Source organism: Mizuhopecten yessoensis, unplaced genomic scaffold, assembly GCF_002113885.1.
Source record: "Mizuhopecten yessoensis strain PY_sf001 unplaced genomic scaffold, ASM211388v2 scaffold10687, whole genome shotgun sequence".
Lineage (NCBI taxonomy): Eukaryota > Metazoa > Mollusca > Bivalvia > Pectinida > Pectinidae > Mizuhopecten > Mizuhopecten yessoensis.
Window position 1 is genome coordinate 708,539 of NW_018408671.1, and position 15,843 is coordinate 724,381.

The window sequence follows — 15,843 nt, forward strand, 5'->3', positions numbered from 1 at the left end:
AGGTAAGGATGAGGGTGGAGGTGGGGAGAGAGTGTTGTGGGTGGCCATCAGGTCAATACAGAGTAGGTAAGGATGAGGGTGGAGGTGGGGAGAGAGTGTTGTGGGTGGCCATCAGATCAATACAGAGTAGGTTAGGATGAGGGTGGAGGTGGGGAGAAAGTGCTGTGGGTGGCCATCAGGTCTATACAGAGAAGGTAAGGATGAGGGCGGAGGTGGGGAGAGAGTGTTGTGGGTGGCCATCAGATCAATACAGAGAAGGTTAGGATGAGGGTGGAGGTGGGGAGAAAGTGCTGTGGGTGGCCATCAGGTCTATACAGAGAAGGTAAGGATGAGGGTGGAGGGGGGGAGAGAGTGTTGTGGGTGGCCATCAGATCAATACAGAGTAGGTTAGGATGAGGGGGGAGGTGGGGAGAAAGTGCTGTGGGTGGCCATCAGGTCTATACAGAAAAGGTAAGGATGAGGGTGGAGGTGGGGAGAGAGTGCTGTGGGTGGCCATCAGGTCAGTACAGAGAAGGTAAGGAAGAGGGTGGAGGTGGGGAGAGAGTACTGTGGGTGGCCATCAGGTCAATACAGAAAAGGTAAGGATGAGGGTGGGGGTGGGGAGGGAGTGTTGTGGGTGGCCATCATGTCAATTCTAAGAAGGTAAGGATGAGGGTGGAGATGGGGAGAGAGTGGTGTGGGTGCCCATCCGGTCAGTACAGAGTAGGTAAGGCTGAGGGTGGAGGTGGGGAGAGGGTGTTGTGGGTGGCCATCAGGGCAGTACAGAGGAGGTAAGGATGAGGGTGGAGGTTGGGAGAGAGTACTGTGGGTGGCCATCAGGTCTATACAAAAAAGGTAAGGATGAGGGTGGAGGGGGGGAGAGTGTGCTGTGGGTGACCATCAGGTCAGTACAGAAAAGGTAAGGATGAGGGTGGGGGTGGGGAGGGAGTGTTGTGGGTGGCCATCATGTCAATTCTAAGAAGGTAAGGATGAGGGTGGAGGGGGGGAGAGTGTGCTGTGGGTGACCATCAGGTCAGTACAGAAAAGGTAAGGATGAGGGTGGGGGTGGGGAGGGAGTGTTGTGGGTGGCCATCATGTCAATTCTAAGAAGGTAAGGATGAGGGTGGAGTTGGGTAGAGAGTGTTGTGGGTGGCCATCATGTCAATTCTAAGAAGGTAAGGATGAGGGTGGAGGGGGGGAGAGTGTGCTGTGGGTGACCATCAGGTCAGTACAGAAAAGGTAAGGATGAGGGTGGAGTTGGGGAGAGTGTGCTGTGGGTGGCCATCAGGACAGTACAGAGAAGGTAAGGAAGAGGGTGGAGGTTGGGAGAGAGTACTGTGGGTGGCCATCAGGTCAATCCCGAGAAGGTAAGGATGAGGGGGGAGGTGGGGAGAGTGTGCGGTGGGTGGCCATCAGGTCAGTGCAGAGTAGGTAAGGATGAGGGTGGAGGGGGGGAGAGAGTACTGTGGGTGTCCATCAGGTCAATACAGAGTAGGGAAGGAAGAGGGTGGAGGTGGGGAGAGAGTACTGTGCGTGGCCATCAGGTCAATACAGAAAAGGTAAGGATGCGGGTGGAGGTGGGGAGAGAGTACTGTGGGTGGCCATCAGGTCTATACAGAGAAGGTAAGGATGAGAGAGGAGGTGGGGAGAGAGTGGTGTGGGTGCCCATCCGGTCAGTACAGAGTAGGTAAGGATGAGGGTGGAGGTTGGGAGAGAGTGTTGTGGGTGGCCAGCAGGTCAGTACAGAGTAGGTAAGGATGAGGGGGGAGGTGGGGAGAGAGGGCTGTGGGTGGCCATCAGATCAATACAGAAAAGGCAAAGATGAGGGTGGAGGTTGGGAGAGTGCTGTGGGATGGAGGCGGGGAGAGAGTGCTGTGGGGTGCCATCAGGTCAATACAGAGAAGGTTAGGATGAGGGTGGAGGGGGGGAGAGTGTGCTGTGGGTGGCCATCAGGACAGTACAGAGAAGGTAAGGAAGAGGGGGGAGGTGGGGAGAGAGTGCTGTGGGTGGCAATCAGATCAATACAGAAAAGGCAAAGATGAGGGTGGAGGTTGGGGAGAGAGTGTTGTGGGTGGCCACCAGGTCAATACAGAGTAGGTAGGGATGAGGGTGGAGGTGGGGGGTGGCCATCAGGTCTATACAAAAAAGGTAAGGATGAGGGTGGGGGTGGGGAGGGAGTGTTGTGGGTGGCCATCAGATCAATACAGAAAAGGTAAAGATGAGGGTGGAGGGTGGGAGAGTGCTGTGGGATAGTGTTTTGGAAGACCTCAATAAATCAGCAGTATCAGAAATATTTAGTCAGAAGGTAAGGATGAGGGTGGAGTTGGGGAGAGAGTGCTGTGGGTGGCAATCAGATCAATACAGAAAAGGCAAAGATGAGGGTGGAGGTTGGGAGAGAGTACTGTGGGTGGCCATCAGGTCATTACAGAGTAGGTAAGGATGAGTGTGGAGGTGGGGAGAGAGTGCTGTGGGGGGCCATCAAGTCAATACAGAGGAGGTAAGGATGAGGGTGGAGGTGGCGAGAGAGTGTTGTGGGTGGCCACCAGGTCAATACAGAGTAGGTAGGGATGAGGGTGGAGGTGGGGAAAGAGTGTTGTGGGTGGCCATCAGTTCAGTACAGAGTAGGTAAGTTTGAAGGTGGAGGTGGGGAGAGAGTTTTGTGGGTGGCCCTCAGGTCAATCCCGAGAAGGTAAGGATGAGGGGGGAGGTGGGGAGAGAGTACTGTGGGTGTCCATCAGGTCAATACAGAAAAGGTAAGAATGAGGGTGGAGGTGGGGAGAGTGCTGGGAGTGGCCATCAGGTCAATACAGAGAAGGTAAGCAAGAGGGTGGAGGCGGGGAGAGAGTGCTGTGGGGTGCCATCAGGTCAATACAGAGAAGGTTAGGATGAGGGGGGAGGTGGGGAGAGTGTGCGGTGGGTGGCCATCAGGTCAGTACAGAAAAGGTAAGGATGAGGGTGGAGGGGGGGAGAGAGTACTGTGGGTGGCCATCAGGTCAGTACTGAGAAGGTAAGGATGAGGGTGGAGGTTGGGAGAGAGTGTTGTGGGTGGTCATCAGGTCAATACAGAGTAGGGAAGGAAGAGGGTGGAGGTGGGGAGAGAGGGTTGTGGGGGGCCATCAGGTCAATACAGAGAAGGTAAGCAAGAGGGTGGAGGCGGGGAGAGAGTGCTGTGGGTGGCAATCAGATCAATACAGAAAAGGCAAAGATGAGGGTGGAGGTTGGGAGAGAGTGTTGTGGGTGGTCATCAGGTCAATACAGAGTAGGTAAGGATGAGGGGGGAGGTGGGGAGAGAGTTCTGTGGGTGGCCATCAGGTCAGTACAGAGAAGGTAAGGAAGAGGGGGGAGGTGGGGAGAGAGGGCTGTGGGTGGCCATCAGATCAATACGGAGAAGGTAAGGATGAGGGTGCAGGTGGGGGGAGAGGGCTGTGGGTGGCCATCAGGACAGTACAGAGAAGGTAAGGAAGAGGGGGGAGGTGGGGAGAGAGTACTGTGCGTGGCCATCAGGTCAATACAGAAAAGGTAAGGCTGAGGGTGGAGGTGGGGAGAGGGTGTTGTGGGTGGCCATCAGGTCAAGACTGAGAAGGTAAGGATGAGGGTGGAGATGGGGAGAGAGTGGTGTGGGTGGCCATCAGGTCAAGACTGAGAAGGTAAGGATGAGGGTGGAGGTTGGGAGAGAGTACTGTGGGTGGCCATCAGGTCTATACAAAAAAGGTAAGGATGAGGGTGGAGTTGGGTAGAGAGTGTTGTGGGTGGCCATCAGATCAATACGGAGAAGGTAAGGATGAGGGTGAAGGTGGGGAGAGAGTGCTGTGGGTGGCAATCAGATCAATACAGAAAAGGGAAAGATGAGGGTGGAGGGTGGGAGAGTGCTGTGGGATAGAGTTTTGGAAGACCTCAATAAATCAGCAGTATCAGAAATATTTAGTCAGAAGGTAAGGATGAGGGTGGAGATGGGGAGAGAGTGGTGTGGGTGGCCATCAGGTCAATCCAGAGAAGGTAAGGATGAGGGGGGAGGTGGGGAGAGTGTGCGGTGGGTGGCCATCAGGTCAGTACTGAGAAGGTAAGGATGAGGGTGAAGGTGGGGAGAGAGTGCTGTGGGTGGCAATCAGATCAATACAGAAAAGGGAAAGATGAGGGTGGAGGGTGGGAGAGTGCTGTGGGATAGAGTTTTGGAAGACCTCAATAAATCAGCAGTATCAGAAATATTTAGTCAGAAGGTAAGGATGAGGGTGGAGATGGGGAGAGAGTGGTGTGGGTGGCCATCAGGTCAGTACTGAGAAGGTAAGGATGAGGGTGAAGGTGGGGAGAGAGTGCTGTGGGTGGCCATCAGATCAATACAGAAAAGGTAAAGATGAGGGTGGAGGTTGGGAGAGTGCTGTGGGATAGTGTTTTGGAAGACCTCAATAAATCAGCAGTATCAGAAATATTTAGTCCATTTTGTTTCTATCTTGTATTGGAGCTGACTATTTTAAATGTTCGGGTCCAAACCAAACAATAATATTCTTGACCTAAGACAAATTTTGGGGTCCAATGCAATTATTTTGCCCTGGTTTGATGTGCCTAATAGTGTGACCATTTGATGTATTCTTTAACCCTATCATAATCAGAGCTTGTATGTAATTGTAGGTACCCCAATGTTAACTGTGTTGTGTACACGGGAGATACTGACGCCACTGGTCCGCAGATCCTGGAGCGTGCTCGTCAGCGCTTCAACATCACACTCAAGTCACATGTCCAGTTTGTCTTCCTGAAGCGTCGTCGCTGGGTTGAGGCTGTCAAGTACCCGATGTTCACCCTGCTAGGCCAGAGTCTGGGGTCCATCCTCCTGGGATGGGAGGCATTGCAGGCGTTTGTACCGGATGTGTACATTGACACCATGGGATATGCTTTCACTATTCCACTGTTTAAATATTTCGGGAGATGCAAGGTGTGTTGCTACGTGCACTATCCAACAATAAGTACGGATATGTTAGAGAAAGTCTCTTCAAGAACCGAGGCCTTCAACAACGCATCCTTTATATCGCAAAGCCGACTCCTCAGCACCGTGAAACTTCAGTACTACAAAGCCTTTGCTTACCTGTACGGAGTGGCTGGGAAACGGTGTCACGCTGTGATGGTTAACTCCACCTGGACTTACGGCCATATACAACAACTGTGGCAGCCCTCCGGCCACACACACATCCTGTTTCCCCCCTGTGACACGTCAGAGTTCACAAAGATCTACCTGCGAGAACAAATCGACTCGCCTACGATGAATATAGTATCTATAGCACAGTTTAGACCCGAAAAAGACCATGCATTACAAATAGATTCCTTTCACCACTTCATGTTGAAGAAGTCGGAAAAAGAGCGAAGCAAATACAAACTGGTTTTGGTGGGGAGCTGCAGAAATGGGGGAGATAACGAACTGGTTGAAGGATTAAAACAGCAGTGTGATACACTCGGTATTGCAGAATATGTGGAATTTAAACTTAATGTAAGTTTCCAGGAACTGAAAGAGTTGATGGCCACGTCAGTGGTGGGACTACATACCATGTGGAACGAACACTTCGGTATCGGTAAGTAACAACAAGTATGCATAAGGGTTCACCGGTTGACTGGGTCCATGTCTCTTCACCATTGAACTGCATTCGTTTTCATTACAGTAAACAAAGTTTGCTTAATTTGAATTTTCCCTGTAATCCTTGTGGCATCATTCATTATCCTATTTCCTATATTTGCCAACTAAAAGCAGTGCAATACTGACATCTACTGAACACTTTTTCAACAGCTTCGTTTTTGTATGGAAATGAAATAAATCAAAATTTCTGCTGTAACAAATTTGGAATATGGAATCATTGTCAGGTGGTAGCTATTTTTTATGGTTTTATTTTTTTGTATTATGTATTACTAAACAGATGTCAGTTACAGTCCAAGGGAGACAACTCTCTATTTGATAGTATCATTTTATTCGGAAAACTTCCTTTTTGATATTGTTTCTCTATTGAAAAATATGAATTGAAAGATATTAATGGAGGTTCCTGTTTTGTTGTTATTGCAGGTGTGGTAGAATTAATGGCTGCAGGGACAGTGGTCCTGGCACACAACTCTGGAGGTCCCAAACTGGACATAGTGGTCAATTATAATGACCAGGCCACAGGTTTTCTGGCCGAAGACGTCCAGTCTTATTCTCATGCCCTGGACACTATATTTAGTCTGACCGCGCGGGAACGACTGGATATAAGGAAAAATGCACGAGAATCCATATCTCGGTTTTCTGAGGAAGAATTTGAACATGGCTTCCTGGAAGTGATAGAACCACTCATTACAAACATTCAGATGAGGCGGACATCTTAGATTTTGTTTGTGTCTATTACGTAAATAATACATGTACAACCAATGATAAAACATATATGGCTGAGGTTATTGACAATGGCAGAGCTACAGCTGTAGGGCATACAAAGCAGAATCTTACCGGACCGTAACAGGCATGGATCCAGATCAACTGGTCTTGGAAGCCCAAAATTTGTGACAGGTTTCGCTGTGGTCATAAATGTGAATTAATGAAGTGCACACTGGGAGAAGTGTCTAGTTGAAGATTTCCCAACAAATATCAATGTTAAAAAAACTGCTTTTTGCCAATTTTAGGGTGACCGAAGATTATCAGTGCTACATTACAGGATAGTCTGAGCCGTATATGTTTTATATTTGGGTATTTTAATTTATTGTTGTTCGGCTACATGTTGCGGTCTCAATTATCGCTGCCTTAACCAGTATTGTGCATTTCCTGGTGTGAAGAATTCTCTTGAAAAGACGAAAAAATATTTTATTTTGTCGATGCATACAGAAATAATGTATATTACTATTAAGAAAAAAGTAAATCCTTGTTATTTAAAAGTATTTGTTTCATTAAAGCTATTTCTTTGTCCTGACGATATATATTAAAGTAATATACAGCTTTTAATGGCAAAAAACAATCATAATTTGAGAAATATATGATTACCTACTCCTAGGTTCCCAAAGGACAAGGCTGCAATGGGTGAAATTAGCTGAAATTTCAACACTTTTCTTAGTACTGTAAACAGAATCCATATAATCAAATACTTTTATTTGATGGAAAATTGTAAGTTACTATAAAAAGTGTGAATTTCATTACGGTAAACCTCCGGTCAGTTCGAATCGGCGGATAGTTCGAACACGTATTTTTTTCAATAAAACAATAATATTCTAGCTAGTGATAGTTCAAACTCTGATTGACCTTATTTCGGATAGTCCGAACTTGTCAAATGAAAACGTAAAGTAAGATTTTTTTTCCGGCAAACTCCATTGAAAGCTCGCTGCGATCGTCCCCGGAAAAATGCCAATACTTTGATCAACAGACACGTTTAGGGTAATGGGTTGTATGTGCGAGCATTGCAGTACAGCTGTGACAGACAAACCATAAATATATGTCACAGATTTTAGCGCTGATTCATTTTTTTACATTGTTTGGAAAATACATCGTGCACGAGACAGCCAATTTCAACTTAGGCCCCGACAATGTATAAATAACATGCGATCAGTACGAACTGATGTCACGCTGTATGGCTGTACGCTAAAAAATCGCCCGTGTGTTGTCAAATACAGTGTTAACTAAGCATTTTGATTATTTTATTGCGACCAGACATCCCTTAATTATTGCCAATCAGGGTATTACCTGTAAACGTGTGCCTCACACCAGGTAGGGCAGGACACGATGTCGCGGTAGGAATCGGCCGCCCAGCCATGGTGAGTGACGTGATTAGCATTCATGTCAAAGTCCAAACAATCCACAGGTGTCCCAATTAGCGATGGGTAATTTTGAAGGTGTCAAATAAAGTTTGGTCGGTATTAGGACTATATCACTTATAATTTAAAGCAGACATGTTGATGTTCTGACCTAATTTTACTAACATATAGACCTATATTTACTGTACAGTAGCGCTTTGTAAACGCAACAGGTTATGAAGACTATGTTTTCAATTTATTAAACGGACCATTCATTACGAAATAATATATACAATAGTTTCTGATTCAAATAAAACCTAACCACGCAGAGACTCAATATTTAGGTCTCTGATACAAGCTAGGTAGTCTTAACTTTTGTGTCATAAATGAAACGTGTACTGTTTCGGGGCCTACACAAGGGCCTCTGCTTCGCAATAACGATCATAATTATTTAAGGAATGATTTTTATTTTTTCAACATTTATGAGGTCATAACAACAATGGGTTTATGGACATATTGAATGAATCGCGTTAGCGATTCATGTAAAATATGTCCAAAAACCCATTGTTGTTATGACCTCATAAATGTTGAAAAAATAAATATCATTCCTTATATTTACATTGACGAATCCTTTCAGTGGATCGATATAACAACGAATAAAACAAATAAACAGGGTTTGTTCCTGCTTATACACGGGTGCAACGCAGTGGCGAGAACAGTGTTTTTTCGCGGGGAAATGTGACACTATCGTGAGAGATCTTAGCAACCGTCAACAACAATAACACAACAAAATGTAGTTCCATATTCAATGTTTATTTGTAGCACAGGACACGTGAATACGTGGATATTTCACAAAGCACAGTTCAATAATATTTTAAGATGTAAGAATTAAGCATCTAGGTCGGTCGTTCCGAGTGAGTAGTTTTTGTAGTGTATTACTACGCAGTGTGATCAGGTTACTATCAGTTCCCACGTGCTGAGATTCTATGAACACCTGTGTTATGCATTTATGAATGTAATTTTTGTCAATGGGTCTAAGCATACAGAATGTAAATATCACGAAATGAAGAAAGTTTAATGATCAATTAACATTGAATTAAATAGTATACTATCATTTTACCCATTTATAAATGTGCCATTGTTCTATGCCAGGCCGTCGTTGTTACGTATCGGCCTTACATTGGATATATAGAGGTATACTCCGGTGAAGAAAATATGTCGGGTATATGTTTGTGACTTGATTTGCACTTTGCCGAAATTGTTGTCGATAGTTCGAACTCACGCTTATTTTCTGAAGCATAATTTTGTATAATCCGAACAGGTTCATCAATATTTATTTAATTTTGTTCGAACTGACCGAAGGTTTACCGTACTCCTCGGTTACCCATTACCCCGAGCCCTCGGTTGCCCATTTCCCCGAGCCCTCGGTTGCCCATTTCCCCGAGCCCTCGGTTACCCATTACCCCGAGCCCTCGGTTACCCATTTCCCCGAGCCCTCGGTTACCCATTACCCCTCGGTTACCCATTCCCCCTGGGTTACCCATTACCCCTCGGTTACCCATTACCCCTCGGTTACCCTTTACCCCTCAGTTACCCATTACCCCTCGGTTACCCATCACCCCTCGGTTACCCATTTCCCCGAGCCCTCGGTTGCCCATTACCCCTCGGTTACCCATTCCCCCTGGGTTACCCATTACCCCTCGGTTACCCTTTACCCCTCAGTTACCCATTACCCCTTGGAAGAGATGACGTTTACTCTATTGTTTCTGGATATATAATTTGTAATTTCCCGAAGGGAAAAAATGGAAACTTGGTTTGAACTGTCATCATTGGATGGCAGGTTGGTGGTATGAAAATGAATACCCTTATCAGCCATAGGGCCTGAAGGGCAGGGATCAAAGTGGTCAGGTATGATTAAATTTTAGTAATCTTCTTGATATCCAGAAACCTTTTTGAGTCCTATAATTGTAAATGCTTTACAAATTTCATGAAATTTGATAAACACAGAACTTCAAAATTTGTATACACAAGAAAAACCAAATGCCTGAAAAAAGTCTCTGTGGTATTGAAATATGGACAATATGACTTTTAAATACATACTTTTCTTAATTGGATACTGAACTTAGCTTTAATATCGAGCATTGTAATTTTATTGAGTCTTGTAAAAACATACCAACTGTTATGTTATCATTTTGCATTGATGCTAAATGTGTGTACATGACATATTCCTCTTTCTGTGAAAAATACATTGCTTCAAATGACCCTGCGTACAATGTGTGACTTGCTGATGGCCCTAGATGAAGTGGATGGTCATTGTTATATAATCATCATTCAAATGTAACTACAGTCATGACTAAATCTAAATTTTTATGGTACATATGATAAAAATTCATAAATTAAAAAACCTGTATTGTACATGTTCCCAGTATTTTGATGAGGGATCAATCTGATTGGATTCTTGTTTAAGTTTACTGATTTTTTTTTTAGTATCTTTGTGAAATTTATTTCAGTTAACTTAACAGGGTAGATACGTACTAGAATTGACAGAATTAGCTGTTTGAATGTGATATTGAAGATAATTATTTAATACATATTTTATTTTGTTTATCTTTTAGAATAGAAATTATTTTTAAAAAAAATCATCACAGTGAAATATATGGAAAATACTTAATGATTATCTGTTCAATGCTATGTTTATTTTACAAAATGCACAAAAAATGTATGTATATTCTGCTATAAAAGTGTAATGCAAGAGGTAGTCATCGGGAGACCTATTACATTTCTACTTATTATATCAGCTCAATCTATTACATTTCTAAAACATTCAGACACACATTTTATTGTATGAAAGAATATGTCAAATTCATATACCATATTCTGAAGAGGTCAAGCCTGACAACAAGGCTGCCTACAAATTTAAATGGGCAATGCAGTGAATGGAAAGTAATTCTCTGATTGGTCAATCTGAAGTCAATATGAAAAGACATGTTTATCAGTTGATAGAATTCTATCTCAAAATTCGAAAATGTCATCCGCATGTTTGTCAAAAAATTGTAAAGCATGTGAATTTCATTTCTTGCTTTTGTGTATGTTTTGATTTTTCATTTAGATATTTGAAGAACTTAGAACTTAAAATTAATCATTATCTATGCCATTATCAACTGATAATTTCTATTTTTAAATATTTCACAAAATTGTGTTGAAGTTTTCTTTTATGAAAATGATGTAAAAGAACCTCGTAATATGTATACCTTGCAATGTGAAATCTCCATAGGGATGATATTTTGTCAATTTCCTAAAAAAGAAATGTGATTTGTTTAATTTTTTTCTTGAATGGTAATTGCCAATTTCAGAGATAAGCAAAGTAAAGAATTTTTCATAATTTGTTTTTAAAATATTTTGTGTTATAAACAAATGCACTGTTATACCCAATTCAGACCTAAGTTGTTGTATAAACTGTTTTTATTGTGATTACTAGGTGCCTGGAAATAGTGTTTTCCATTTCAAAATTGCAATGCGTGATTTCTCATTGAACGTTTTATAAGATTTCTTCCTGCTCTATACATAGTAAATAATAATAGTTTAAAGATGACTCTAAATTGATATAAATTTTTATAAAGCACTCCGTACATATATATTGTGGTAAGTTCTTTTCTCATATACAACTTAAGTCTGACACCATCTTTCCATTATATTCTATGTATCAAAAGAAGCCATATGATTAGCTACAAATTCTTTTTATTAGCAATTCAAAATTTTCAAACTTGCCCTTGTAGAAGAAGCTATATTATGCTTTGTACTCTAGTGGCAAATGTTAAGGTGACAATAATATCTACTTATGTCACACTAAATTAATTTGTACTTATTTGGAATTTTAATTTTAAATGATGCATATGAAATTATATTTTTGAATTTATGATTTTATTCGATTATGTAAAAATATCAACTTTATTTATTTTAAAACAGTTATTAAACAATTTTTTTCACCGAAGATTAATCACCCTTGTTGTGTAGGGGTTCTTAATATGGTTGGGTAGGTGAACCCCTACCTTTTGACGTCCAATCGAGGAGTTGAACCCGAACCGTCTTGGTGAAATGCGATTACATTTGAGATGAGAGTGCACATTTGTTTAATCAAATAGCTATCTCCAGAAGTTACTATTTGGAGTAAGATGACCAAACTTTTTATTCCCCTTATTCTAAATATATAGCGGTGAGCAATCCCAAATAAATGTAAAATAAGTTTGGTGTGATTTGGGCACGCCTGCCTAAGATGTATCAACTTTATAGAATTAGGATGAAACAAACATTTTATTGTGCATGATTTTCAATATTTTCAATAATACATTTTCACTTGATTATTATTCCAATGTGTCTCCAAAGATAAGGAAACCTATATTTGCATGCTGTCTATTTCCATGTAATTTACACGTAGATAAATGCACCTAGGTCAATAACTACTGTGTTACAAGTTAAACTTGACATCTGAATGGAGAAAACGAATGGAATGAAACCAGATAGAACTTGCTTTATATCCAGAACATATTTGAATTTCTTTAATTAGAATCTTTTGTGAATATGAATTCCATAGACGATTATTATTGACATTGAAATAGCATCCTTTTAATCATTTATTCATGAATTTGTGAATCAAACCTACAGGCTTAGTGTGTGAAATAGAGTGTATGCATAGTGATTCCCCAAGGAGTGATGGGTTGTGATCATATTTATCTAACTCGAGTTAGGTTATTTTAGAATAGTATACAGACACAAGGTTTACCAAGGTCTTTTACAATTAGAAAATTAACCAACGAGAGTTAGATAAACAAGATAATCAACCAGCATGAGTTTGGAGAAATTTTTCTCCCACAACATTAGGATCAAATGTCTAGAAAACCGTGGTCCTCTTACAAATCCATTATTCCTGTTTCTGATGGGGCAAACAATAGCCACGAACTGTGTTGTCACAACGGAAGATGGTGTCGCAAAGCATGGTTACTCGACATTATAATTAGAATATTGACCAATGAAGTCACGTCCAGGGTGTTACCCACTAGTGGGTAAGCAAAAATGTTTACCAACTCCTAGCAGGTTTATCCAATGAGTCTGGAGTGGGGAAAACTTTAGTGGTTGTGGGAGAAAAGTGATTCCCCTGTACTGTTTTGAGTGGTGACCCTATAGAATGTTTTGGGATATCTCTGCGTTTGAATCCTATTTAATTTGACCAGTGTTATCAGGATTAACTGGGATACCATCCTGTCATACCTCAACCTAGGCCATTTCATATGAAGCAGAGGTGAGGGGGTTAAACTTGATATGGTCCTAGTTGTAGATTTGAATTCAGTTTTCAGTTTGGCTTGGCCTAGGAATCCGTCCACCTCTCTACTGTCGGTTAAAATAATTTCTCTGACCAAATATGCTTTAGTCTTAGTTCCATACTAGGTCAGTTATATGACAAAGAATTCCTGAAACATCAACAACAGATTGTGATTTAGGACGGGGGATAAAATATCAATTCAGTTATTGAAACTGACATAAATTGGCCTTTCCATGCACCATATACACTTCAACAGTTCAAAGGTATTTCTGGTTTAAATCAAAAACTGCTATCAATTATTACCATGTTGTCTATATTTTTGTCTTTTTGCTTTAAACATGCAAGTCACAAAGAGTTTGTATTTTTTCTTTCTCTCTGTGACAAATACGAAGTAAGCATGAAGGTGCTGTTAGGTGGATATATAGATACGTTATAATTGGTCATTAAATTTGATTTGATTTTTCTTTTTTTTTTGCTTCAGTTTTAATCAAAGCCTGTTTAATTTGTTGTAAGTCCTGATTGAGATACAAAGACAGCATTGTGATAGTTGTTAATTTGTTATTTTTTGTCGTCAAAGAGATTTCATGATGTAGTAAAGATATGTGTTTACTGCCATTCCAACATTCTAAGCCGTGCACTCGTAAGAGTCTCTAGTATATACAGTCTCTTATGTTTTAATGTATGAATGTATTTATGATAAATGTAGATTTAAGACAAGTTTAAATTTTTAAGTTTTAATGAAATAATAAGGAAACTTGCTTTATAATTGTAGACACTTCCAAACCCCCCCTCCAGATGATTATTTATGTATCGTTTTGTTGTAATGAATGTCATTCTGGATTTTGTTTTGGAAGCAAAAGTGTTGGGATAGTATGTTTTAATCTACAGTATAATGCTTTCTAAATTCATGTTTGTTTTAATATGCAAAAAAAAAAAAGGATTTTTTGTTACTGTAGTGTTAAAACTTACATAGACTGGTTTGAGGAGGATATATTTGTTTTAGCAACAACTAAAAAAAAAAAAGGCCTAGAAATAAGTTCTTAAAAAGTGTGCAATAAAGAGTGTTGATGGTAAAGTGTGAGAGCATTGAGTTATTGACACATTCCAACATACACAGTATGATTATGATAAAAGTTTGAAATATCAAATTTCTACTTGTTTTAGTCATGAAAAATCAGGTAATGGTACAATAATAAAATAATGATTGGATAAATTAAAATGTGTAGTGAAGAGTTACTTCCCTTTGGTTGCTTTTGATTTGAAGAAGGAGATGCAAAGAGTTACTTCCCTTCCTATGCATTTCTTACTAAATATAGGGACTAGTGTTGGAATATATTAGCCATAGGTAGAAACCTTCAAATGATCTGTTGTAAAGTTTTGATTTTAACCACTGGTAGCCAGTTTATCAGTAACTTTGCTGAGGTAAATTTATAATTTATATTAAGGGCTATGCAACTCGAATCAAATTTGTGATACTAAATAAAATATTTCTAAATACTGCAAGAAGTGAAAGGAGTCAATTGTTTTTAAGATTTGGTAGTTACCTACTCATCTTAGTATTCACAACAATTTAGAAATCTTATCCAATAAAGAATCTTCAAATTATATTGGTGTCAGATATGTTTTTTTCTGAACTCAGGTCCTCTCGATCTGCAGATTTTATAATGCTACTTTGACGTAAGTGAAGAGAAATGATGTCACAAACCATAGACTGATGGGAACCCTTGATTTTAAGGGGAAATAAGTCTTAAAAATTATAATTTTTTCAAGTAAATATCGATTCACCACTGTACCTTACAATATAATTTTGTGGATGACTTAAAGCTTTGACTCATTTGTCCTCTTTAAATATATGTTATTTGTCGCATAGTGAGTGTAAGATACTGTGATGGCGTGGTATCTGTTGTTCACCCATTGTCATCTTCTTCAGAAACACAAGTCCTAAACTCATGATATATGTATTTGGCCTGTAGCTTACTGTTGAATGAAGTTGTCCAAATAAATGATTTTCATCCTCTTTCTAGGTCAGAGAAGCTACAGAACTATGTGGCCTATATATATTTAGCATATCATAAAACAAGACAACGATGTCTCCTTGTATAAATGTTGCTAAAATCTTAGTTATGACATCATCATTATCAGGAAACGTTTTACATGAACTTCAATCGATCAATGTCTGAAGTAATTTTGAAAGTGACATATTTTGACCTTTGACATATCTGTGACCTTGTTTGAGCTGTTTTTCTTGTGACATTCACCTTGGAGGTAAAATCCTGCTGGACACTTGACCTATAAAGAGACATTATGATCTGGACATCATGAATTGGATGTGAAAAACCCAGTTGACTTTCGATCCATCGTTCTTACATGGCCTTTAGTCGAGAACCATACAACTGACACTCAATATGGTGAGCGTTTGTCAAGGTGAGGAGGGAAGTGGGTTCTGTCACCAGGCCGGGACATACCAAAGTCCTTACAAATGGTAATTGTTATTCCCTGCTTAACGTTCAGCATTTAGGGGAATGGCAACAACTGGTTCACCCGTTGTCAGTATAATGTGACCAGGTGAAATGCTGTGCTGGGTGCCTTCGGCATGGTATTTCAGTGAGATAGCACTATAAAATCTGCATCAGATCCGCGCTATCACAAGGAGGCACGTACACCAACATACCCTGTCTCCGGCACACATACACACATGCATGCATGCAACACAACACACATGGAGGCACCTTCTTAAATGACCTAAGCTGTTAATGGGATGTTAAACAATATCAAAGTACTGAAAGCTAAGGCAAAAGATATATATATTATTTTTGGAATGG

The 15,843-nt window shown here is 40.8% G+C and overlaps 1 protein-coding gene across 2 annotated transcripts in view; it reads left to right on the forward strand.

The window, feature by feature from the left end:
* LOC110461837 (GDP-Man:Man(3)GlcNAc(2)-PP-Dol alpha-1,2-mannosyltransferase-like) overlaps positions 1-6,366 on the forward strand; it is a 12,413-nt gene extending 6,047 nt beyond the window's left edge. The window contains exons 1-3 of one of the 2 annotated variants that reach the window (XM_021515533.1): positions 271-578; positions 4,606-5,537; positions 6,020-6,366. In XM_021515533.1, the coding sequence (XP_021371208.1) occupies positions 457-578; positions 4,606-5,537; positions 6,020-6,315 (1,350 nt within the window). In that variant the 5' untranslated portion in view covers positions 271-456 and the 3' untranslated portion in view covers positions 6,316-6,366. Of the gene's footprint in view, positions 1-270; positions 579-4,605; positions 5,538-6,019 lie in introns of those variants that run through there. The other variant, XM_021515532.1, reaches the window with a different exon arrangement.
* The last annotated feature ends 9,477 nt before the right edge of the window (positions 6,367-15,843 follow it).